This window comes from Triturus cristatus, chromosome 5_2 (assembly GCF_964204655.1).
Source record: "Triturus cristatus chromosome 5_2, aTriCri1.1, whole genome shotgun sequence".
NCBI lineage: Eukaryota > Metazoa > Chordata > Amphibia > Caudata > Salamandridae > Triturus > Triturus cristatus.
In genome coordinates, this window is record NC_140588.1 from 414,947,523 (window position 1) to 414,972,294 (window position 24,772).

The 24,772-nt window shown below is 45.7% G+C and overlaps 1 protein-coding gene across 4 annotated transcripts in view; it reads right to left on the reverse strand.

Moving 5' to 3' along the window:
- PPP4R1 (protein phosphatase 4 regulatory subunit 1) overlaps positions 1-24,772 on the reverse strand; it is an 803,115-nt gene that overhangs the window by 389,558 nt on the left and 388,785 nt on the right. For all 4 annotated transcript variants that reach the window (XM_085607334.1, XM_085607333.1, XM_085607331.1 and 1 more), the window contains exon 10: positions 20,054-20,187. In XM_085607334.1, the coding sequence (XP_085463460.1) occupies positions 20,054-20,187 (134 nt within the window). The remainder of the gene's footprint in view (positions 1-20,053; positions 20,188-24,772) is intronic.

Genomic DNA, 24,772 nt, shown 5'->3' on the forward strand with positions numbered 1-24,772 from the left:
TGCAGGACTGCAGAGAAGCAACGTAGGCAAAAGGCAGGTCCACAACAAGCAAAACATAAAAAGGACAGAAATTCCATGCAAAAGAGCGAGCTGAGAGACCGGAGTCAACAAAGACTCCCAAAGTCCTGACTGTCAGCGGAATGAGGGCTAGGTTTCCATAGATATGGGCCAGAGTGTGGCATCCCACAAAGGGAAACTGCTCAAGTTAAAAGGATTTCAGATAGGAGGGAATTACCTTGAAGTTAGTAGGCATGCACCAAGGTGCTGCAGTTTGAACAAAGGAGATAATTACAGGATTTGCCACCTGTGACACACATGTCACCTTATGTCCATGTAAATATGTGTTTTAGAACAGAAAGTAGTTGATTTGATCTGCAGGTCAGTGTGTTAAGCTTTGAATGTTCATAAAAATGTTGGAGATAATCCAGTATCAGAGTCTTTGGCAAGATGAGCATGGCCGCACATGAAAATTTGTGAAAATTCTTGGCAGTATGTGCCTTGGCATTTTAAAATATACACCTCACCATAATCCACTACCACTACCAACCCCTTGGACAAACCTTAGCTCAAACATGGGTAGCTCTGACTTTGAATAGTCAGGTTTACACAAAGGAGCAGGCGTAAAGCATTGAGTAATAGTAATGATAATAAATAATTATAAAAACAATTCCTAAAGCGCACAGCTGTCTTCCGAAGAGGCACCCAGGTGCTAGCGGGCTAGGCAAAACAAAAACAGAGTTAGAATGCAGAGTTGAAGATCAAGGTTTTCGGGTTTTTTCTAAAGCTCGTTTCAGAAGAAGCCAGCCGAAGGTTAGTACGAAGGGCATTTCAGAGACCAGCCGTGAGGAACGTAAATGATCTTCCTCCTCTCCTTGCTTTGCACACCCTAGGAATTAGAAGTAGCCTTTGGCTGCTGGATCTCAAGGCACAGGATTGGGCGTAGGCTATAATTCTTCTTCATAGATATGTGGGTCCTCAAAGCTTCAAGGCTCTAAAGGCTAAGGTGAGCACCTTAAATTGGGATCGCTTCACCACAGGCACAGGTGAAGGTGAGGGAGATGAGGTGTTCTAGATTGGGAAACGGGAATTTTCAGAATCAGTCTGGCCGCTGCTTTTTGTACGATCTGCAGGCAATGCGTAGTAGGGAGGCAACACCAAGTAAAGCCTTTCTGCATAGTCTAGTTTGGACGTCACTAAACAACGTCAAACAATGGTCTTTTGAGTGTCCATTGCACCAAGGTGAATCATTCTTCTTAGTCTTGGGGCGGCAAAACAGCTAGTCGAAACTCTTTAATTGGTGAGCAAAGGAAAGGTCTGAGTCAAAAATGGCTCCAAGATTCCTAGCAGTTAGTGACGGGGAAGGAGCAGTACCAGTTCCAAATGCCAACAATTGCTTGCGTCAGGATAGCAACTAGTATCGAAAAAGAGGAGCTCGGTTGATTAGAGTTAAGCCTAAGGAAATTGTTGGTCATCCAGTGGCCAACAGACTTGAGGCCCACTTTAAAACAGCACCAAAACAATTGAAGAAGAATGAAACATGACTCAAGAAATTCAACATCAATTTATAAAAACAGATTATATTTTCATGAATTTGTGGACACCAAAATAAAAAGGGTCCACTGGAGCGTTTCAGAGGTATTGAATTTACAATAAACAATGAATCAGGACTTTTCACTTAACAAACCAGCACTGGCAAATTCAATGAATTTGATACCTAAAAACTTTTTGAAGGAAAACGTTTACAAATTAGAATGAAGTTAAAGTTACTTTGGATGACCAACTCCAGCAGGGTGCCAGTCAAGGGGACTAGCAAGGTCCAAAGTAACAATTACCTCCTCAAGGAAAGCAGTCTTCAGTGTAGTTCCAGCATCAAAGGCCCCTTGCCACTTCTATGGTTGAAGGACGCTAAAGATGCTCAGGGATGCTGAAGATGCTGTGCAGTCGCTGGGGGTATTCCTGAGGCTAATCCTCGGTCCAGGGTCCTGATTTGTGTCAAACGTTTTTATTAACATTTTCTTTTTTGTAACATATCGCATGATAGTACACTGAAATTGGCTTCATTTCACATGCTTGAAACATTTGTAATGACTGTTGTCTGTCTGGGATGACATCTTGCATATATACAGTATGATCCTTCAATATAAATTATATCAGTAGTGTGCATGTCTGTACACATGACTATGCATCTCCTTCCTTCGGACTACCGGTGTACCTACTACCGGTTGTAGCTCTTAACTATTAACTGGGATGTTCAGCTGGGGCGGTGATCTTGAGATTCAATATATGTGGGTCAGGCGGGGTACCAGGGGCCGCGGCTTATCCTGTCTGTGGGTGTAGGGGGCTTTCGTCAGGTTGGAACCTGTCCAGCCGTCACTGCCTCTCTGGTTGACCTAGTCAGTGTATGGATGGGTTGTCGCACTTGTAGTTGTGTGGGGGATAGTGTGTGTGCCTATGACCTGGGTCGGTATTTGCAAACCGGCTGGTGCTTGCGAGGATACGCTGGGATCACCTCGCGTTGTTTGAATTGGAGTAAAAATGGGTCCACTCCATGGCTATTTGGCGTTTGCGTAATACCTTTAATTTCCTCCTCCCAGATTGCCTACTCTTCTGCTGCTGCTCATTTGCTCACTGCTTCCACCCAGGCTGCTATCGGGGTCCCGTAGGGGCCCGCCAGTGCATAGCTATTCCTCTTTTTGCTATTAGTATTGCTAGCAATGCAAAATGGATTTGTACTTTGTATTGTTTCCGCCTTCGGAATATTCAGAGTGCGCAGGCCTCCCATGTGTTCATGTCAGATATAACTGTGAAGTCCCTTAGTGTGTCATGGATAGTGTTCTAAGATAATTGTATTGTGGGGCATGTCCAAAATATGTGTTGAAAGTCTGCGTCCAGTGATTGACATCTGGGGCATAGGAACTGAGTGGTAGGGCAATATCGCTGAAGACGCGCTGGCGTTTGATACGCTCTGTATAATATGTAAAATTGTATGTTTTTAAAACGCGCGTTGCAGGACAACGTTTTGGGTTATTGGAGTGCTGTCTCCCATTCTTTTTTGTGTAGCTGGAGTCCCAGTTCTTCCTCCCACGTTGCCCGCAGCGCATCTAGTGGTTTGTTTATGAGCTCCCGTATGGCTTTATAAAGCCAGGTGACCAGGTGCCGGGCCATTCACATGTGCATGATTGTGTGTATGACTGGATGAGTTGTGGGTTCTCCTTCTGTCAAATCGTGGTATGGAAGGTAGCTTGCTATGATCTGCCTATGGAGTAAGCATTGTCCGGGAGGGAGTTCAAATTAGTCCATTATCTGGTGGAATGGCCTTAGTTGTCCGTCCTCAAACAGGAATTCTATCTCCGTTAGTGAGTGTTCTGTCCATATGTGTAGCATATGGGTTCGGTAGTACGCCTCTCGTCTGGGACATCCTATCAAGGGCAGCAAAGAAGAGTAGAAAGGCGTCCCTGTGTACATACCATGTATCCTCTGCATGCATTTACGAGCCACCAACACCTGTATTGGATATGTACGCCACGGCTTAGTGCCTGGCAGGAACAATCCACAGATTTCTGGAGTGGTTATAGAGCCCATCACTGTGTGTGTCTCCCCTATATGTCTGCCCGCCATCCAGTAGGACAGCCACTGTAGTTGCGCTGCCAAGAAGTATGCTTCAAAGGAAGGTGCACCCAGCCCTCCCTGGTCTGTGGGCAGTTGTAGCTTAGTCAATGCGATTCTGTGTCTACCTGCTCCCCAGATTAGCGAGCTGAGTAGCGAGTCCAGGTCCCGGAAAAAGGCTCGAGGCGGGACTACGGGCAGATTTTTAAAGTAATATAATAGTCTGGGAACTATTATCATTTTGGCTAAGGCCACACACCCTATCGGGGCTAAAGGAAGGGTCTTCTAGAATCCCATCGCTGACCTAATCCCAGCCAGTGCTTTGCAGTGATTGCCTTCAAATATATCGAATGGGGAGTGATACAAGCAAACACCTAGGTACCGAGGCGAGTCCGCCTTCCATGCTATGCCCAGCTCCCCTATCCTAATGTCCTGAGGAGTAAGGCTGGGGTTCAGCGGATATATCGTGGATTTGTCCTAATTCACTCAGAGTCCTGATGCCTCTGCGAATTCTTCAAGTGTTGCCCATATGGACGTCAGGTCTGCTGTGATGTCCCGTACATAGATCAATAGGTCTGCATACATGGATACGCTATGTGTATTGCCCGCTATGGGGATGCCCCAATATTCTTCCTCTATGCGTAAATGTATTGCCAGGGACTCGACCGCTAAGGCGAATATCATCCTCGGTCCAGGGTCCTGATGAGGTGGATCTGGCCCCAGGGGTCAATGTCCCTCTAAGTTCTCTCAGGGTCAGCAGAAGTCCAGTCGCCACTGGACTACCAGTTGCCAGGTACATCAGTGTGCACTCTGACAATTCTTCCTGATCCAACGAATTAAGAGTGGAAGCTTTTTAGCAATAGGTCCTAGTCTTTTAGACTGCATGGAAGAGACGAACAGTGATCCGGTGATCTGGGCTACCAACTCGCCCCAGCAGGCTCGTTTCTGGCCCTGTCCTGCGAATAGGAAGTCAGACAAGTGACTCTTGGAATCTCCCTTTCTGGCTGGGCTCAGAGGACAAGCAGGACACAGCAGGCACGGTCTCTTCCTTTGTTAGCCCAAGGAGCATCAGGTGCAGCCCAACCTTGATGCAGACTCTACTCCAGTTCCAGAGTCAGCACAGCAGTCCTCATTCAGTCCTCCTCTCTAGTCAAGTGAGATCTAAGTTCTGGGTGCCTGGGGTGTCCTTTTTATGTCCAGAAAGTGCCCTCAGGTTAGGTCGCAGTCACTAGCGAATGGGCTACTAGGTTACCTCTTATTTGACAACAACTTCCTGTTAAGTGTTGCATCTAGATATTCCACAGTGCTTTATTCTGCCAACTCCCACGGGGTCGGAACTCTTCTCCTGGTGTGTGGAGCTTGGTAGCCCTCCTTAGAAGTGTGGTTACTGGGGGGGGGGGGGGGGGGGGGGGGGGGAGGTTAATACACACCCATGGTAAAATTGATTTGCCCAGTGTTTTCCTCTCTGACCCAAATACCAAACTGTTTACCCCGACAAAAGAGCAGCCCCTCTTGTGGGTGTTCACCATTTGCCTCCCCTTTGAAGCTTACCTTTTGGGCGAACACTCACTGTGGCTTCTTGTCAGATGGAGGTAACACCTACTCCAGCGGCAAGCCTCTATTGTTGCCTGTCCTGGGAGTCATTGACACAGCTACTCAAGCTGGCAGAAGGCAGTCTTGTAACCAGCCTCAGTAAATGGCCATTGGAACACTGGGAAAAGAGTGGCAACTTTCTAAAAGTTGCATGTGGCAACAAGGTACATTAATTTCGACTTTGACATCAGGTCAGGCTTAATGTAACGAGTGGTTTGAAACCTTGAAGTACCAACCTAGGTAGTCCAATTCAAAAGTTAGCACAGTTGAGCTGTTAAGCATGTAACTGCCTGCCTTGGGGCTCAATAAGCCTGCTGTAGGGGTGACTTACACATTAAAAAGGGAGTTTGGGCTTGGCATGCGTTAGAGTGGCAAAGTCGAGTAAGCAGTTTTAAACTGCCATTCCGGTCTCCAGTGGCAGACTGATAGCCCTGTTTTACCGTTCTTGATTAGGGTGGCACAATACGTGCTATAACTTTGGTGCTGACTTTACAAAAAGAGGCATTTCCTTACACATGAGATGAGGTAGAAAAAAAAAAAGGATAATTGAGCAGTAGAGGTAAGAGGTTGATTACCAAAAAGAGGAGAGCAAAAAGAGAATATGGATAGAGAGCTCAACCACTATTCCAGTTGTAGTTTGAACAAGGACGTTTTCATTCTCTTTTCGAAATTGGAGTAGGGTTTCTGAACATCTCAAATCAATCAGGAGAGTGTTTCAGAATGTTGGTTCTGCACTTGAAAATTATTGCTCCAACATGTTTTGAGTGTAATGCTTCTTAGATTCTAGAGCTACGTTTTAAAGACTGCTGGCTTCTTCTTTCCCCTGATATCTTGAGGGCAGCAGATAGTTAACTGGGTTGTTGGAGAATGAAAGCCTTAAAACATCATGCAGGTTTATCCTGAATTGAATCCTTGCTTTAACAGTAAAGAAATGTGGTCATATTATTCTGTACGCGATAACACCCTGGTCGCAGAATGGAGAACAGCTTTAATACAGGTGAGAGGTGAGACTGAGGTACCCACGAGAAGAGCTTTTTCATATTTAATTCTGGAGACTAGTCAAGCCCGGACCATGAGGCGAAAGCCGGTTGATAGAAAAAACACTTATTTCGTGGCACCTGCACTGTGAAATTCTGATTCGGTTTTGAAATTCAAATTTAGAGGGTGATGGAATAAGATATATTCTACTTCATCAGGATTACGTTTTAGAATATTTTGTGGCATTCAGCTCTGGAGCATCATTAAGCAATATTTGTTTGACATGAGAGCTTCAAATAAACTGGACTGTCATATGCTGATTGGTAGACTTCCACACCTGTCATTATCACAACTGTGATAAACATCAAACTCCAATAATGTAGAATATATTAAATCACAGATTAGATTCTCTAAACCAAAAGGCAGCAACGTTAAGAGATGAACTGTACATTATTCCTACTCTACATTAATTCTAAAGTTGAAGATATCGGAATTTTATGTATTTATGTTACATATTCTGTACGCTCTGAACTCTAGGAATAATACTGGGAAAGTGAAACTTATAAGCATCCACCGAGTATAGTAGTGTGGGCTTCTTACTTAAGGCTAAATTAAGCTGCACTGAATATTATGCCAATCACATAATTGACTGCCATATCAGAGTTCTATGAGGGAGTAAAAGCAAACAGCTTCTTCATCCGGGCCCAAACTAAGCTACAACGGATAGTCAAATCATGACCACCCAAGATGGAACATGGAGAAACGTCTGATAACTGGGGACTATCAATGAACTTGAGACAGAATCCTGCAATTAGTGACAAATACTGTCCATTTAAAAGCAACCACTCTGGATTATTTTGGTAGATTGGATCCAGGCGTTTCAAAGACATGCAACAACCTGCCTTTGGTAACACCTTTTCTTGTAGAGACTATCTAGTCACAGATTCCTTTCCTTACCTTACCTTATGATAATTCCCAGGCATCAGACTGGATCCAGAAGTTTTTTTAAAGAGTACCCCTATTTGCCGGTAGGTGACATAATTTATCTTCGCGTCGGCGGCCACGCTGGAAGTGACATGCACGGTATCTATATAGGTGCCATCCCATCGCACTGATATCAGTTACTTACATGATTCTACATGCCAAGAGCACAAAACCACAATGAGAACTGATCATTGGTGTCAAAAACCAGGGCCCTGAGAAGGGTGTCCCTTACACTGCAATTGGCTCACAGAACAAGGTCGGTAAGGAATCTGTGGCAACCTCTTCATCTGAAAGACTTCTGGCTGCAGTTTCCTTACCTTAAGAATAAAAACCAAAGCTATGCTGGGGTCTGCCAAGCCAATTTAAACCAGGAAGCCCAGCAAGATTGAACAGGCTAAGTGCCCGTCGCGACGAACCGGACTGTACAGGCAGTAGTGCTTGGTAAATGTGTGCAAGAATGCCCACATTGCTGCCTGACAGATGTCCAAGACAGGGACTCCGCTGGCTAACACAGCAGTAGCAGCCTTAGCTCTGGTAGAATGAGTACGTAAACCCTCGGGATTGCTTCTTGGCCAATTAGTAGAACTCGATGCAGAGCACTATTCATCTTGCTACTGACTCGGTCTGCACAGCGTTCCCTTTCTATGCTCCTACGTTCTCCAAGAAGAGTTGATGCTCCACCCGGTACACTTCTGTGGTATCAAGGTTGGACAACGCTCTTTTTGGGCCAAGATGGTGGAGTCTCGCCTTCTCTTTGGAGAGTTGAGTAAGAGCAAAGAAAGTAGGCAGGGTGATCGTCTGTGCTACGTGGACGGGAGTCACAAGCTTCGTAAGGAAGGAGGCAAGTATCCAAAGGACCAGCTTGCCTGGATAGAAGGTAGTGTAGGGAGGGTGTGCTGAGTTTGACTGCAATTCACTGACCCTCCTGGGGGATTCTACTAAAAAGGCAGTTGGTATGGTCATTAGCCTAAGAGGGCTATTGTGCATAGGCTCAAATTGTGCAAACATCAAGAAGGTGAAAACCAGATTCAGATCCCACTGGGGCATGTTAAATGGATTGGAGAGATACACATGTTGCAAGCCTTTAAGAAACCTAGCCACTACTGGTGACTCTGGCAGCCACAAAAACTGCAAAATGGCTGAAAGATAACCTTTAACTGTGCCCAAAGCCGAGACCTGCTGGGTTAAAGACAGAGCAAACAAAATAACCTCGGATCGAGGTTCAGAAAGGGGGTTGAGTTGAAGGAATCACACCATGTCACAAACTTATTCCAACAACAGCCATATCCCGACTTGGTGGAGGGATGCCTGGCTACCAGATCATCATCACAGACTACGGGAGGAAGGTCAAAAGCTGCTAACTGTTGCTGCTCAATCTCCAAGCATGAAGGTGAAGGATGCGCAAGTTCGGGTAGAGAACCCTCCCCTGTTGCTGTGGTAGAGTATCCTCTCAAAGAGGCAACCTGTCCGGAGGACCAATGGTCATGCTCAACAGGTCAGGATACCAGACTCTCCGTGCCCACTTCTGAAGCCATAAGAATAACTTGGGCCCGGTTTTTCCTGATCTTCTTGAGGACCCTGGGTAAGAGGGGGATTAGCGTAAAGGCATATAGGAAGCTGGAGCTACACTCGAGACAAAAAGCATCTCCTATGATAGAGACGCTATTCGTTATCTGCTAGGAATCTTCGGCGGAGTTTGCCTACCTGGTCAAAGAGCACCCCAAATGCTGAAACACCAGTCAAATGCCCTGCTGTTACAGTCATATCCAGAGACGCAGCACCTTGTCAATGTCAGATATTCTTGTAAAGCGCACATCTCACCGGGTGGTCTCATGGGGGAACAACCTTTACAACGCAACTTTTACAACGCACTACACTTACAACGCATTTTTTACAACGCACAATCCATTACAACGCATGACATTACAACGCATGACACTACAACGCATTTTTAAAAACTACCTTTACAACGCATTACATTACAACGCATACTACCATTACAACGCATACCATTACAACGCATAATATAGTAATTTCTACCCCTATACTATCCAACACTTACCCTACTGTTGCACCCCCTGGAGTTAGAATAGTAATTTTTACCCCTATACTATCCAACATTTACCCTACTGTTGCACCCCCTGGAGTTAGAATAGTAATTTTTAACCCTATACTATCCAACACTTACCCTACTGTTGCACCCCCTGGAGTTAGAATAGTAATTTTTACCCCTATACTATCTAATACTTACCTTAAATGCAATTTAATATTATGCGTTGTAATGTTATGCGTTGTAAAGGTAGTATGCGTTGTAATGGAAATGCGTTGTAAAGGTAGTTTTTAAAAATGCGTTGTAGTGTCCTGCGTTGTAATGTCATGTGTTGTAATGGATTGTGCGTTGTAAAAAATGCGTTGTAAGTGCATGCGTTGTAAAAGTGTGCGTTGTAACGTCATACATCCGTCTCATGGCGCTAGCAACAAAAAGACAGTTATACAGACAGCAACCTGAAAACTAAAAGCAAACTTACTGAGGAAAAAGCCAGGTTTTCAGCTTTGACAAAGGGTCCGCAACCTCACCCAGTTCTGTTTATTGGCAGTGGTGTTACACGTGAACACCTGCCTTCCCCTGATCGAAAAAAGAAAGGCTTTCAATGCCAAGCAAATCACTCAAGCAAAACCAAAGGAAATGATGGACGGAGTGTTGAACATTGCAAGCACTCACCCCCAGTCAACTGATCTGGGTTTAATCCATCACCGTTCTTTAGCCCACTCTGCCACCCCAGTTCAGACATGGCCATATGCAAATCAGTCTGACCCTGTGCCTCATGGGAACAGTCCAGCCCGAACTGCCAAGCCATGTCTTCCCTGGACCGAAAACAAGCTTCCTAGGACCGGTTTCTGGCATTTCAGCAGTCTTCAGCCAGGCTTGCTTGAATCCAGTGGCAAAGTGAGCAAGGGACTCACGTCTGAGCATACCCTGCCAACTTATGGCGAACAAAGCAAAACCAAAGGAAATGTATGACATTGTTCTGCATTCTGTCCATCAAGTGTTGTTTTTGCATTCGTCACCCCGAGTGGGACGGGTATACTCAGACGTGAGTCCCGTGCTCTCCATGCCACTGGAATCAAGCTATCCTGGCTGAAGAGGGGTGAAACCCCGAAACCGGTCCTAGGATGCTTGTTTCCAGTCCAGGGAGGACCTGGCTTGGCAGTTCGGGCTGGACTGTTCCCATGAGGCACAGGGTCAGACTGATTTGCATATGGCTGGGTTCAAACTGGAATGGCGAGCAAAAAAACGATGGATTTAGGCCCAGATCTCTGTACTGGGGTGAATGTATGACATTGTTCTGCATTCTGTCCATCAAGTGTTGTTTTTGCAAGCAAATCCCTCAAAGCACCAACAGGCAGATGTTGAGCTCGGACTCGACCAGAGTCCTCTGATCCCCACCTCTCCCAGATGGCCACCTCATCCCAAAAGTGACGCATCTGTCACCACAGTCAGCTCTGGTTGGGGGAGTGAGAGGGGTCCGTCACTGACCCAATCGTGGTATGACAATCCCCACTGCAGATCTTTTGCAGCTCCTCCGAGATCTGGATCAATTTCAGAAAATTCCACGGAAGCTGGTCCCACTGCAAAACCCACATATCCCAGCGAGCATGGGTAAAAAGCAGTAAGTTGGAGGCCATGAGACCAAACAACCTCTGGGTCCGTCTCACTGCAATCCAGTACGGAGGCTGAAAAATCTGTATCACAGCCTGGATATCCTGGACTCGCTTCTTAGGAGGATAAGCCCGAAACGGCACTGTGTCTAGAAGAGCTCCGATGAAACGGAGTGTCTCAGAGAGAGTCAGATATGACTTTGCAACGTTGATAGTAAAGCCCAGCGAGTGCAGAAGAATTGCAGCAGTCTGGAGGTGGTAGAATAGTGCCTGGGGTGAGCACGCCTTCAACAGCCAATGATCGAGGTAGGGGGAAGACTGGAACCCTCGAACTCCACAGATTAACTGCAACCACTGCCATCACTTTCGTGAACACCCGATGGGCAATGGTAAAGCTGAAGAGGAGCATGGCAAACCGAGAGCCCTCCTGGCCCCTCGTAAACCGCAGGTAACGTCTGGGCAGGTAGGATGGAGATGTGGAAATATTCGTCCTGCAAGTCCAATGCTATCATCCACACTTTTGGGTCCAGCACAGACAGAACTTGGGCAAACATGAACATCTTGAATTTCTCCTTTTTCCGGAAGAGATTGAGAAGGTGTATGTCTGGGATATGACATCCTTTTGGGCACCAGAAAATTGCAGGAAAAGCAACCACAACCTACATCTGATGCCTGCATCCCCTCTATGGCTCCCTTGGACAAGAGAGACAGCACTTTCTGACAGAACAAGGAGAGGTGGTCCTCTGTCAGCTGGTCTTAAGTGGGTGGCATGGGTGGAGGGGTAGTCACAAAAGGGGAGCGAGTAGCCCTTTTGTAAGTTTTGCAAAACCCAATAGTCTGATGTTACTGACCGCCAGTATTGCAGGTGAAGACATATCCTGCCCCTCACTGGGTGCCCATGATGGTCAGAGGGCAAACTAAAGTGGTTTAGAGGCTGCTGGGGGCATGGTGGACTGACCTGATCGCTGGTTACTAGTCCCACATGGTCTACGGGAACAGTGTCCTCGGCCACAAAAAGGCTGGGAAGCCTGTTTGCCGTGGTGGCTGGGAGGGTATGAACACGCTTGGAGACCCCTTCCATGGTCATGAAAGGAGCAGAAAGTGGACTGGGTGTGACGAGGGGCCAGTGGAGCAAGTGATGGTGGATCCTGACTCCCACTGGGTGCCTGTGCTGGTTTAAGGGCCAACTAAAGGAATTTGGAGGCTGTGGCTGCCGGAGTGGGGCAGTGTGGCTCAATGGTTAGAGTGGCAGACCTCGATGCAGAGCACTGGTCCGGGACCAGGGTTCGATTCCCGTCGCGGCAGGGTCTTGGGCTATAAATTCCGCGGACCGGATATTCTCGCCTCAGTGCCTATTCTAATCATGGGTCCCACGCTGCAACTCTGGGCAATAGCTTGCTTAATCTCCACAACGGCCCCACAGCGCTGGGATGCCTGGCTTCACCCTGGGGATGCCCAGGAGTGGACATTTCACAGGGAAAAGCCAGGAAGGGTTCCCTAGCGGTATGAGTACAGCGCCGGGAGACCCCGGACCGGGGTAGCTGTGCGCTATATAAGTACAAGCACATTTACATTGTACAGACTAAACATTTGGCTGGTGGTCGCACATGGTTTGCGGGAATTGAATCCGCAACCACAAAAAGGCTTGAAAGCATTTTGGCCTTGGTGGTTGGGTGGGAAGGGATGCAGTTAGTAGCCCCCAACGTAGCCATGGAGAGGGCAAAAGGCAGAGTGGGGTTGGCGTGGAGTATAGGATAGGCCCAGGATCTGACCGTAGCTCTGCTGTCCTTAATGCGCTCCAGCCCGGAGTACGCCTTCTCTCCAAGACAAGAGCCATCAAAAGACATGTTCATAAGCGAGGCTTGAACATCCCCTGAAAATCATCTGCTCTCAGCCAGGTGTGGCACCGCAAGGTGGACCTGGACTCAGGCTCCGCCAAAGTGCGAGGCCCTGAGTGCTGATGCTTGCACACCTTGTTGGAAAACTTTGACGGACACAGCGAAGTCGTAGACCTCGGACTTCTTTGATTTCTTATGCTTGTGGGACTTACCTTACTTTCCCAATGATTGAGTGCAACGACGATCGCTGGGTGCGCCTCCACGAACTATACTAGGACCTTCCACGCAAGCAGGACCCTCCACACGAACAGAATGTTCAGCGACGTGGGGGTTGTCTGACATTGGGTGAAGAGGAGCTTGAATGCCGATGGATGGAGAGTAGTCCTCACAGGTCTTATAGTCGTGGTCGCGCATCAAACACCATAAGCACGCACAGTGGGGGTCTGCCTCAGACATCTGTCTGACAGGCACCCCATGAATTGAAATCAGACCGTTTCCTAGGTGACATTCTCACATCAGGAGATGAGATCTCTCAAAAAGAGTTGACAAAAATTCAGAAAAAGCCAGTCAAAAAATTACTGATAATAGCTTTCACTGAAATAGCACTATCTGGCACAGAAAGGAAAACTGACGTCAATGAAACAGGGTGGGTGCCTATATAGGTACTGTGCATGCCACTTGTACTACAGACAAAGTCTCTATCGGATATAAGAAATGGAGATCTTGAAAGATGGCAAAGAACAAAACTCTTAAAATGTTGCACTTCCAATCCATCTTCTTTATACAAAGGACAATTTAGTTCTTACATGCACAAAGAGTAGGCTGCGCACTGAACGTAACCATTAGCTTGCTGCATCCTCTAAACTAAAAGTACCAAAGGAACAAGTTACTTACCTTTGAAAATGCTCTTTTTTGTAGATACTCTAACTGCAGAGTGCTCACCTTCGGAACATCCACTGCTGTAAAATTCCTGAGTACCAGTCTGGAGCCTGCGGATATTCTAGAGGTGAGGCGGTTAGAACTATCCATTAGAAATGAAACTTGGTGAACTAGTTTCTCATTTTCTTGATCCCAAATGTCTTAATCTTCATTTGTTACCCCCCCCCCCCCAACATGCAGAGCTGACTGCAGAACACAACATTCTATTGACAGATTGGTGGAACTGCCATATTTTCTAGGCTGTCAGCACTGCTGTATTCATACTTTAGATTTTACACTCCCAATAGTGGATCTCCTTTTTATTCATGACTCCCAAATATATCTCATTGAAAAAAAGTGAACTAATCTAAATTACAGCTCCAGAAAAGATGCCAGGGAGTAACAGAAACTCTCGAACATATTAACCAGGATTTCTGTGACTCCCTGGCATTCTCCTTTCTGAGGAAAGTGGAAGTCATTTTTAATAAGTTCACCTCGATCACTGCAACAGCACTACCTTCTGGGTACAATAACTGTCCTAGGAACGTCAATAAGCAATTGTTCTCAAAATGTAAATTTCTTTCAGTAGACTGAGTTAGAGAATTGATTGTTTCAACCAAATCAGGCTCCCCCCATGATCCTTGTCCTCCAAAAATCTTATATCTCATTCCGGACCTGGTTGCGGCCCAACTGACGCCCATCAGTGAAGACTGTTATTTGTCCTAAAGCGCAGAAAACCGCCTATATTCTTCCTCTGTCGACGAAAGCCAACTTGAGCTCCCTTGACCATAGCAGCTTTAGACCAATATTCAGGCTGCCTTTCCCTGCAAACATTTTAGAAAAAGAAATTAATCTCCAATTATCTGCTTTCCTGAACAGTAACCGATTGCTGGAGGACTTCCAATTTGGGTTCCGCAGCGGGCACTCTACGAAATCGGCTCTGATTGTAGCCACTGAAATGATCAGGGCTACAGTTGACGGAGGGGGCAGTGCTGCCCTCATCCTTCTCGACTTGACAGCAGCTTTTGACACTGTCAATCATGACATACTGATACACCGGTTGGTGGATTCAGGTGTAGATGGGACTGCTCTGGCCCTCTTTAGATCTTTCTTGGCTGAGCGAACCCAGACAGTATCTTTGGATAACTTAAACTCAAAATCCGTTTCTCTGCCCTGCGTTGTACCTCAGGGCTCTGCGATGAGTCCAACTCGTTTTAACATCTATATTACACTGCTGGATGCCTTGGTCAAGCCATTTGAGTTTTAAACTGTCTCGTATGCAGATAACACCCAGATTGTAGTGTCTCTTTCCAAAAGTGGCCCGGACAGGAGTGAATCATTCTGGGCATGCATTCAAGAGGTCAGTATCTGGATGGATGTGAACTGCCTCGGAAACGGAAGTTATTCTTTTTGGTAACACTTCCTTACGGAATCCCTCATAGTGGCCGGAGGAATTGGGTTCTCTCCCGGTCCCTGTGAACAGGGTGACAAATATTCTGGTAGATGTTAAGCTTACCTACAAGTAACCGGTTCATATGGTAATCTCCATCTCCTTCTTCATGCTGCATATGATAAGGAAAATAGCACAGTTTTATCCTTCCAATTTATTGTCCACCGTGATCCTCTGCCTTGTAATCTACAGGATTGACTATTGCAGCAGCCTCTATGTTACAGCCTCTATTTTAACCTACCCAAGGTTCAGCTGAAAAAATAATACATTTTACAAAACACAGCAGCTATACTGCTGATGAAAATTCCAAGATTCCAGTCTGCCTCACATGCTCTGGAAAGACTGCATTGGCTACCTGTTCGGCAAATAATTCTCTATGGTCCCTTGTCCAAACTCGCACTTGGGGCCAAACAAAAAAGCTACTACGCTGCCATTGTGGCCGCCAAAAGCCACTACTATGCTTCTCGCATCGCACAGGCAAATAATAATTCGAAGGAAATCTTTGCCATTGTACAACATTTTATGTCACCTAGCGCACAGGTGTGAGCGATGCCAGTTTCAGAGTCCTGGTGCAACACTCTCTCTAAGTTTTTTGTGGACAAACTATGCAGCATCCAAGCTACTTTCTCTGCCCCTCTAGAGGGCTTACAGCTTCCTTGTCTGGCCATCTGAGGTCTGATGCGCCTAATACGCTGTCAATTTTTTCGCCTGCAGATCTATCTGATACTTTAAAAATTCTTAAAGCTTTGAAGTCGGGCTTCCCCAATGACCCTTGTGCCGCCAGACTCCTGAACGCTGCTGCCGACATCATTAATCCCGAAGTCAACCAAATCATCAACATGTCCCTCCGAGAGGCCACAGTCCCAATTTCTTGGAAGCAGGCACTGATTCTCCCTCTTCTTAAAAAGCCATCTCTTGATCCATCGATACCCGTGAACTACAGGCCAATCTCGCTCCTGACAAGTTTAGCTAAGGTTTGCGAGAAAGTAGTCACTAATCAGCTCACTAACTTTGTTGAGGTATCCGGCCTGCTACACCCAGCTCAATCTGGCTTCCGAGCGGCCTACAGTACAGAATCAGCTCTGGTAGAGGTGGCAGGGGCAATTTGAGAGTGCTTGGATGCCGGCGGGAGGGCTGCTTTGGTTATGCTAGGCCTCTCGGCGGCATTCGACACAGTGCCTCATTCCTTGCTCCTTAACTTCCTTTCGGAGATTGGCGTTGCTGCTTCTGTCTGGGGCTGGATCAGGTCTATTCTCGAAGCTCGAACGCAGCAGGTCTGGCTTCCTCCGTGTGCCTCTGTGCCTCAGCAGATGGCCACTGGTGTCCCGCAGGGGTCATCCCTTAGTCCCCTCCTATTTAACATCTATGTTACACCGCTGGTTTATCTAGCGGAGTCATTAGGGGCTAAGGTGATGGCCTACGCTGACGACACCCAGCTCTTGTTCTCTTGGGGAAGAGACGATGAATCAGTCCTGTCTGCGCAACACTGTTTAGCCTCGGTCTTCCACTGGCTGGCCCAGGCTCAGCTGAAGTTAAACGAAGGGAAGTCAGAGGTTCTCCTGTATGGGACTTTTCCAGTCGACTTCAGAGCGAAGCTGTGGCCTCCTGGCTTCCCCTTGCCTAGAGCAGGGAACAATTCTGCAAAAAATCTAGGGATCTGGTTCTCTGAGAACCTGAACTTCTTCACACAAGTTAAGAAGCTCGTAGGGACTGGTTTCGGTACCTTGAAAGCACTGAGAAAGTTTCTTCCCTTTCTTCCAGGACCTGCTAAAGAAACGGTGGTCCGTGCCTTGATTTTATCTCGCCTTGATTATGCTAATGCCCTCTATGTTGGCATCCCCAGCTACCTCCTAAAAATATTGCAGGTAGTCCAAAACTCTGCTGCCAGACTCCTGCTAGGCTTGTCCTACAGGTGCAGTGTGCATGTTTATTTGAGCTCCCTGCACTGGCTTCCTGTAGAGGCCCGAATTCAATTTAAAATGCTCTCCATCGCCCACAGGGCTCTCTATGGCAGGGGCCCCATTTACCTTCAGAAGAGATTTGCCTTTTACAATCCAGTGAGACAGTTGCACTCCTCTTCTCAACTTCTGTTGCAGACACCCAGATTCAATAGTCAAAGGTTGGGCGGTTGTTCACTTGTCAGGAAAGCTAGTCTGGCCTGGAATGCTTTGCCCTTGGCGTTGCAGAGCATTCAGGATCATGTGATCTTCAAGAAAAAGCAAAAAACTTTCCTCTTTTAGTTGTCCTTCTGGTACACTTTTCCTTTACCTCAGCACGCGCCGGGACACTCTGCCGAGTAGCTGAGCGCGATATAAATTTATTTAACATAACAAAGCGCTTTGTATAACCTATAAAGCCCTTCAGGGTCGAGTGTCAGCCTTCCTAAGGGGAAAACTCAGCAGGTATGTGCCCAACAGGACACTTCGATCGAGTTAAGTGATGAATTTGGCGGTGCCTCTCTATAGGCTTTCTTCTTTGGGAGGCAGGAGTTTTCTGGTCTGCACAACGCAAAATTGGAACAAGCTTCCTTTGGCAATTAAATCAGAACCCTCTCTCTGGAGTTTCCACAAGATTCTCAAGACTGGATTTTTACTAAAATGTAATCTCCTTCCCTCTATCTTCCCTCCTTTAGCTCTGAGACACCTCCGGGTAATTGTTTGACCTATATATAAAACTCAAAATCAAATCAAGTATTACCAACTAGTTAACTGGGCACGTGGGTTGCAGCAGGAACAAAGCGGGAAAACTGAATGGGAGGAACTATAGCAGGGAGGTGCCCCTATAAAGAAAGAGGTACCAAAGTGGTATTGGCTGATAGTTCAGAGCACCAACGGAGCCTTTACATTGTCTACGCTTTGTGAATCAGTGAAGCCTGCATCTCTTAGGAAAAAAACATCTATTTACACTACACAGAGCTCAGTGGACCCTAAAAAAGCTATCAAATCTGGGAAACAGTAGTGAAGACATGCCTCCTCTGGCTGATGATGTGCATGTGTTCATGCGGTGTACCGCCATTCAGCTTTTCTGGCAAGAAGTGGGTAAGGTCATATCTGAGATTCTAGGCAAAGAAACAAAGTTAAACTAGTCACTGGTGATTTCTGGCATTTTAGAGGCTGAAGGGCTATCACTAAACCAGAGACTACCCATTTTTTGTCTTAATTTTATTGGCAAGAAGGAAGATTTGCACGACATGGGTATCCTCTTTCTCTCCGACTGTCACTGATGGGCACTTTCAGTCCAGCAAGTTAGTAAACTTGATTGTAACACTCTCGGAAAAAGGTGGAGTGGTGGAAGCAGTTGGAGAGGCGGTGGCAGGAATGGTATGAGTTGGGTTATTCTATACTTGTCATTCCTCTGTGGTCTTAAGGAACCTTCTCTTCATGGGGTTCCAGAACTCGAGGCTCGGCGGGGAAGTCAGTTATTGCCTGCTTGAGATACCGTTTGGCTCAGCTGTTCGGTGCTCTGTCTTGGTGGAATAAAAGAAAACTCTAATCTTACCTGAAGAGAGTCATCGTATCTTCTTTTCAGTATGTTGAAGATCTATAAATTTCTGAAGAGTTGTCCGATGATTAAGACCTAAAACCCAACGCATAAACACCAGAGCTACCACAATAAGTCAATAAATGCTAGAAAAGGTCTCTCTCAGGAGTAAGGCATAAAGGTTGAGAGATTGTGGATCTTGCAACGCTCACCTTGGACTGAGCCACCTGGTGCACAATGAGGACTAGTTGCACCAAGTAAAAATGCACAGACATCTCCACAAATGAATTTTATATTTAAGCCATTCTACCATACACACTATCCTGAGCTCAGACCGAGCCCCCACGTGACACTATGTACCAATGAATATGATTCTATTTCACATACACAACTCATTTACAGTTGGAAACACATCCCAAACCACAATTATAAATTATTTCTTACAGACCTGCCTAAAATGTTGTTTGGCGAGCATTATATATTTAATATGGGTTTTCATTTCTTGCAGCACTTTTGTAATAACATTTTTTTTTTACTTTTCTTTCACCACAAACTACAAATTATATACAAATTTTTACCCATGTAATTATGTGAAAGAAAGCCCTATTTTTGTGCTGGTCATTCAATGTCTCCATTATATTATAATCTCCAAAAGCAATTCGGAGCACAGCTTTCCTGTTGTGGCATCATATTATGGTATCCCTCATTTCAGTGCACCCAGCTTACATCAAGATGATGTAGCGAGGTAAAGACCAAAAAAGTTAGCACCTCTACTGGGTAAAATACAATATTTAAAGACAGACCAGCACTTTCAAACAACGAGGTATGACTTTACCGGAGAAGTGGAAAGTTAACGGCAATCAGGAAAACACCCCCATTAACTATCCCAAATGGCTCTCTTAGAGAGAGGGGTGCACTAACTGTGGGCCACTTCTTATGTGAGCTTCTTTGTCTCTGCATATGGGTCGGTAATAGGCCTATCACAACTCCAAAGGTGCTCCCTCATTTAAATAACACTACACCCTGATGTAAATTATGGAACTCCCAACTGACATTACAATGTTTCAAAATATGCACCTGCACATATTAAACAAGGGTCTGCGCAGATGTCTATGGTCGAGAAGAGGCCCCAGAGGGCAAATGTACACTGGGTTCTCAGGGCACTTTAGTAGCCCGGCCCTTACCAAAAACAGCATAGGTTATACTCTCTTAATACCTTAAGCCCTACATTACCATATTCTTCAGTCTTTTGGTTCAGTTTCTGAAAACCATAATCAGCACACCTTAACACAAACATTTCTTTACAAAAAACATTATGGCTTTGCATAATCTGATCAACAACAAAAAAAAAAAAAGGTGCTGGGGAGTACATGAGAAGACTTTGCCAGTTTCAAACACTTAAAAGTCACAGATTATGCTTTGATGTGTACACATCATTGAGGGCTCTCCTTTTAAATCAGTCCTCCATTTTAAAGTACAGCAGAATAACGTTTAACAATCAGACAAAAATCACAAATCTTCACCAAACTGAAGTTGCATATGGTACCTTTTGCAGCCACTTGTCAATTTTTCATTCTCTGGGCTTTTAGCTTCGTCCTCTTTGAAAATCTGACCAGAGCCGAATGGGTTAGCAAATGTTGATATGAAAGGGCCCAAGGACTGGAAAGCAGCTTGGCGTACCTAGAGAAAAGTATTACAGATGACCCATGGAGAGTTTCAATAGGTCAAAAGTTTTTAAGTTCACATTAAGTTAAAGAAGCACTCCAAATAGTTTGACGAAATACCTTCAGGGAGCCACATAGCTTCGGGGGAGGGAGGGCAAGAAGGGAAGGATAAGGTGGGTGTCGATTAACTAGTTACTCACCTTTGTTCTTTCCGGGGGAAAACTCCAACCATAGATTCTCACCATTTTTAATTCTACCAGGTGCCAAGCTGGATCCGGCAACTTTGGCAGCAATTGCTCCTGCACACTGAAAGGTTGCATCAACAGACTCCACAGCAGCTTCACAATGCCTCCAGAAGTGAAGGCACAAAGCCATATATTGGCTCCAACCATGTGAATGTTTACAATAAAGCTTTCCACGCCTTTAGACATGGAGATACAGTGACAGATCAAAAGCAATGACAGTACAAAGTCTCCAACATAGGACTTTAAGAACACCTAGAATGAAGTCTCCCGAAAACAGGATGGAGGTAGGGCAGTAAGAAATCTGTAAAACACAGTATTCACTCTGGATTGTTACCAAAGTTAAGTAACTGTTTCTTCTGATTGATACTTCTGACAACAGATTCCTCCCCTTTTGAACTGATTCCAATGCAGTATTCTCCAAAAGGAGGTGGGTCTGACAAGTGGGCTCTACTGCAGGACTGAACAGGCAAAATTGCCCTCACTAAGCACCAGACTCTCGATGCAGTAGTGCCTGGTGAAATTGTGGACAGGCACTCATGTAGCAGCCTGGCAGATCTATAGAACAAGAACACCCTTAGGTAACGCAGATTTGATGCTGGTGGAAAGTGCCTGATAACTCCCAAGAGCTCCTTGTTGGGCAAGGTGCAAAACGTCTTTATTCAGGGGACCATTCATCAAGATAGGGTTTGTTTCTGGATCCCCCCCCCAGGCTTTCCAATGCACTGGTGAATCTAACAAAGAGTTGGTTGTCCAGCAAGTGCTCATTAGAGCTGTCTAAATAGAAACTAAGAGAGTTATTAAGGTCTAGCCAGCAAAGCCTCTTCTCCTCCTTAGAGACATTTAGTGGAGAAAAGAAAGCAGGTAGCCCGATGGACTGTTACATAGAAGGGTCACAACACCTTTCGCAACAAGCATTGAAAATGCAATAGGTCTCACCTTCAAGTTAAAGCCATTTGGTTTGCTAATGGTATTGTATTCTAGCTTTGCATTAGTTTGTGTATATTTGTGATATGTGCATATATTTGCTCTCCCCTCGCCCCTTTCGTCTGCCTCATGCTATTGTAATCCTCACTATGCGAAATTAACACACATACTATTCTTCTATTCATTCACCTCCTAAATCTGAAACACTGCTCTTTTCCTACTAACACTATGCTTTAAACTACTACACAGCTAACAAAACAATTCTAAATACATACAACTACAACATATCACAAATATACACTAAAATCTTGCTTTTCTACAGTATACAAAAGGCTCTGCAAGAATCAGGTAATCAGAGTTAAGACTCAAGTGCACAGCTAATACTGTACTGCTAAGAATTTCTGCAGGTGTATTTCTGTGCACAAATACAGAAAAGAGTTGTCCATACATACAATTTTTTGGGGTACTTGAAATGCAAATATAAAAGGCATAACTGAGCTCTTAATCCACACTTAAAATGACTGTGGTAGTTTACTATAGGTGCAATTGACAAGTAACGGTTGGCATAAACAACGGTAAGAAACAAAAATGTATGACTGACATTTTCTTATGTTCTGCTTGACAAATTGTACTTTAACCAATGCTTGCCGACACTCCTAGGCAAATGTAAAGCCACCTCAGAGAAAGTAGCAAAATGACAACCCTGTGTAGTTTCATATTTATACCTGTATTCTCAGCATACAACTATGCAGAGGCTCTAATGAGCAAGGCAGATGCTGAAGTCAATATTGCAGTTAAATTATTGTAAGGAAAGTCAAAAGCCATTTGTAGAATGTAAAGAAAAAATTTAAAGAAAAAAAGCCAATAGCGATGTGAAAATATTTGTTTCATCTGCCCTGGTAGGGAAAAATTCAGCGCACACACGTTCAAAATTGAAGTAGGATGCATGGAGCCTTATCATTAAAGTAACTATCAACGAAGGGAACAGATACAGTTTTGCTTTAACAGTGGACACAGCGTATGATATTTTAAGGCAAGTGAACAAACATAAAAAATGAAGACTTCACAGGAATGTGTGCTAAGGATGCTAATTTCAAAACCAATCATCGCTACCGGTTTGAAGGCTTGCGCTATTTCTTTCTACAAATGAAGTGCTGCTATAAAGAACACAGTTGAAAATGGTGCAAACAACGCGATTAGATGTGTCTGAATGAATTAACATGGTGAGCCACAGGTCAGTTTTTTGTTGGCCTGACAATACAGAGGCTTGGACCATATTCACAATTGACTTTGTCTCAAGTTGGAGTTTGTGGGGCCCATGCAGAAGGGGTGCTATTAGGCACCCGCTCGCCTTCACATCAAAGCCGAGACCCTCTGAAAAAAGGACGGTGGGGCCAGGGAGGCGTTCGCCGCAAGCGCTGTGTCTAGTTTAGAAAAATATCCTTCACCGGAGTGCAAAATGGTTTTAGGTGCGTAGTCGAACGCAAGCAAGGATGTTGTTTGCAGGAGGTGTTTGCTTGCATCATTAACTGGATGTGCCGCACCATCAGTTCAGTTTCAGAAGCCAAGACGAATTTGAACACGTGAGAATGGTGGTCTTATGTTGTACGAATATCACATTAATTGCATTATTTGGGGCTGTTTACACGTCAATATTTCAGTGAAAGAAACGTCTTCCCTAACTGTAAGGCCCTTGGTTGAGTTGCTTATAGAAACTAAAGTAGCACGAAGCTAATATCATGAACACTAATTTGTGCATATTATAGAACTTTTTTCCATGGCAGAACCACATCCTGGCAGCTTGTCTGGCCCGTAGGGGTGCCGGGGTGACCTTGTGCACCATTTCTGGAAGTGCGCCTGTCGCAGGAGCCTTGCAGGAATGTCCTGGCTGCCAACAGAAATAGGTGTGATCCTGAGCACTAGCACTCGCCAGGAGACAGAAAGCAACAATTAAGACAGCTCAACAGCCAGTGATTTCAGGCAAATCACTTAATTCCCCCACCCCCCCCTCCCTGTCGAGTTTGCGCGATATAAAAACTGCCCCACCACCCCAAAAAAAAGTTTGGAAACACTGAACACCTTTCATGGGATGCTAGCAAGCGGATGATTACAACTATAAAGCACTCGCTCTTAAATGTGGGAAACAAAGCAGGATTTCCCGCGTGTTTCAATTGCATGCTCGAATAAATATAGCAGCCCACGTCCCCCGTCCTTCATGGGCAGACAGACGGCCAAGCAGGGCAAACTGCGGTCTTCAGCAGTTCACAGCAGGTTCAGGGGAGCCCTGCAGCGCCAGCCCACGTCGAGGACTTACTGTAGCAAGTACATTCATCGAGTCTGCCTGATCCTCGCACCGGAGCGTGTAACTGCACTTATATCAGCGAAAGCAAAACTTCCTTACAGCACGCCACGGACGTGCACATCCTTTGCTTTCCTTGTACCTTTTAATGTAAAGCAGGGACTAAATATCACATTTCAATAAAAAACAAGCGCTCGCCATTCCCGCTGTTTATTTTTGCATCGTGCTCTCACATTAAAGTGAAAGCGAGATGCAAAAATAAACACGTGGCGCCATGTCTCCTTTTGAGACGGCCCATCTGGACTGAATCGCAGAGCTTGTTGACATAACACGCCTCTTGCGATAAGAAGTTACTTACCTTCGGTAACGATGTATCTGTAAGAAACATTAGTTAGTTAGATTCCTCACCTTAGAATATCCCCAGGCGTCAGACTGGATCCGGAAGATTTTTTCATCAGCAATACCCCTTGCGCGTCGCTGGGCGTCGTCTGCGGCTTCGCGTCCGTCGCCGGCGTCGTGCGCCGGAATGACGTCGGAGTACTTAGACGCCGCCCTCCCGCGCTGACGTCAGTTCTTGTACATAGCTTTCCGCGCCAGGAACACAGAGCCATGGAAGAGACCGACACTGGTGCCAAAAAATTCTAGGGCCCTGAAAGGGATAGCCTTAACCCTAGATGTCAGTTCGCAGAACGGGGAGGATGGGTGGGTCGGTGAGGAATCTAACTAACTAATGTTTCTTACAGATACATCGTTACCGAAGGTAAGTAACTTGTTCATCTGAAAGAAACACGTTAGTTAGATTCCTCACCTTAGAATAGATACCCAAGCAATACCAACCCCGGTGGTGGGTCTGCGAAGCAAGATCACACCAGAAAGTCCTGGAGGACAGAACGGCCAAAGAAGCCATCCCTCCGGACTTGGCTGTCTAGGCAATAGTGCCTGGCAAACGTGTGCAGCGAAGCCCACGTCGCCGCCTGACAGATGTCCTGCAAAGGGACTCCCCGTCCCAAAGCAGTAGCAGCCGCCGTGGCCCGAGTAGAATGGGCTCGCAGCCCAACAGGAGGGTCCTTTTTCGCCAAGGAATAACAGATTTTTATACACAAAACGACCCACCGGGAGATGGTCCGTTTGTG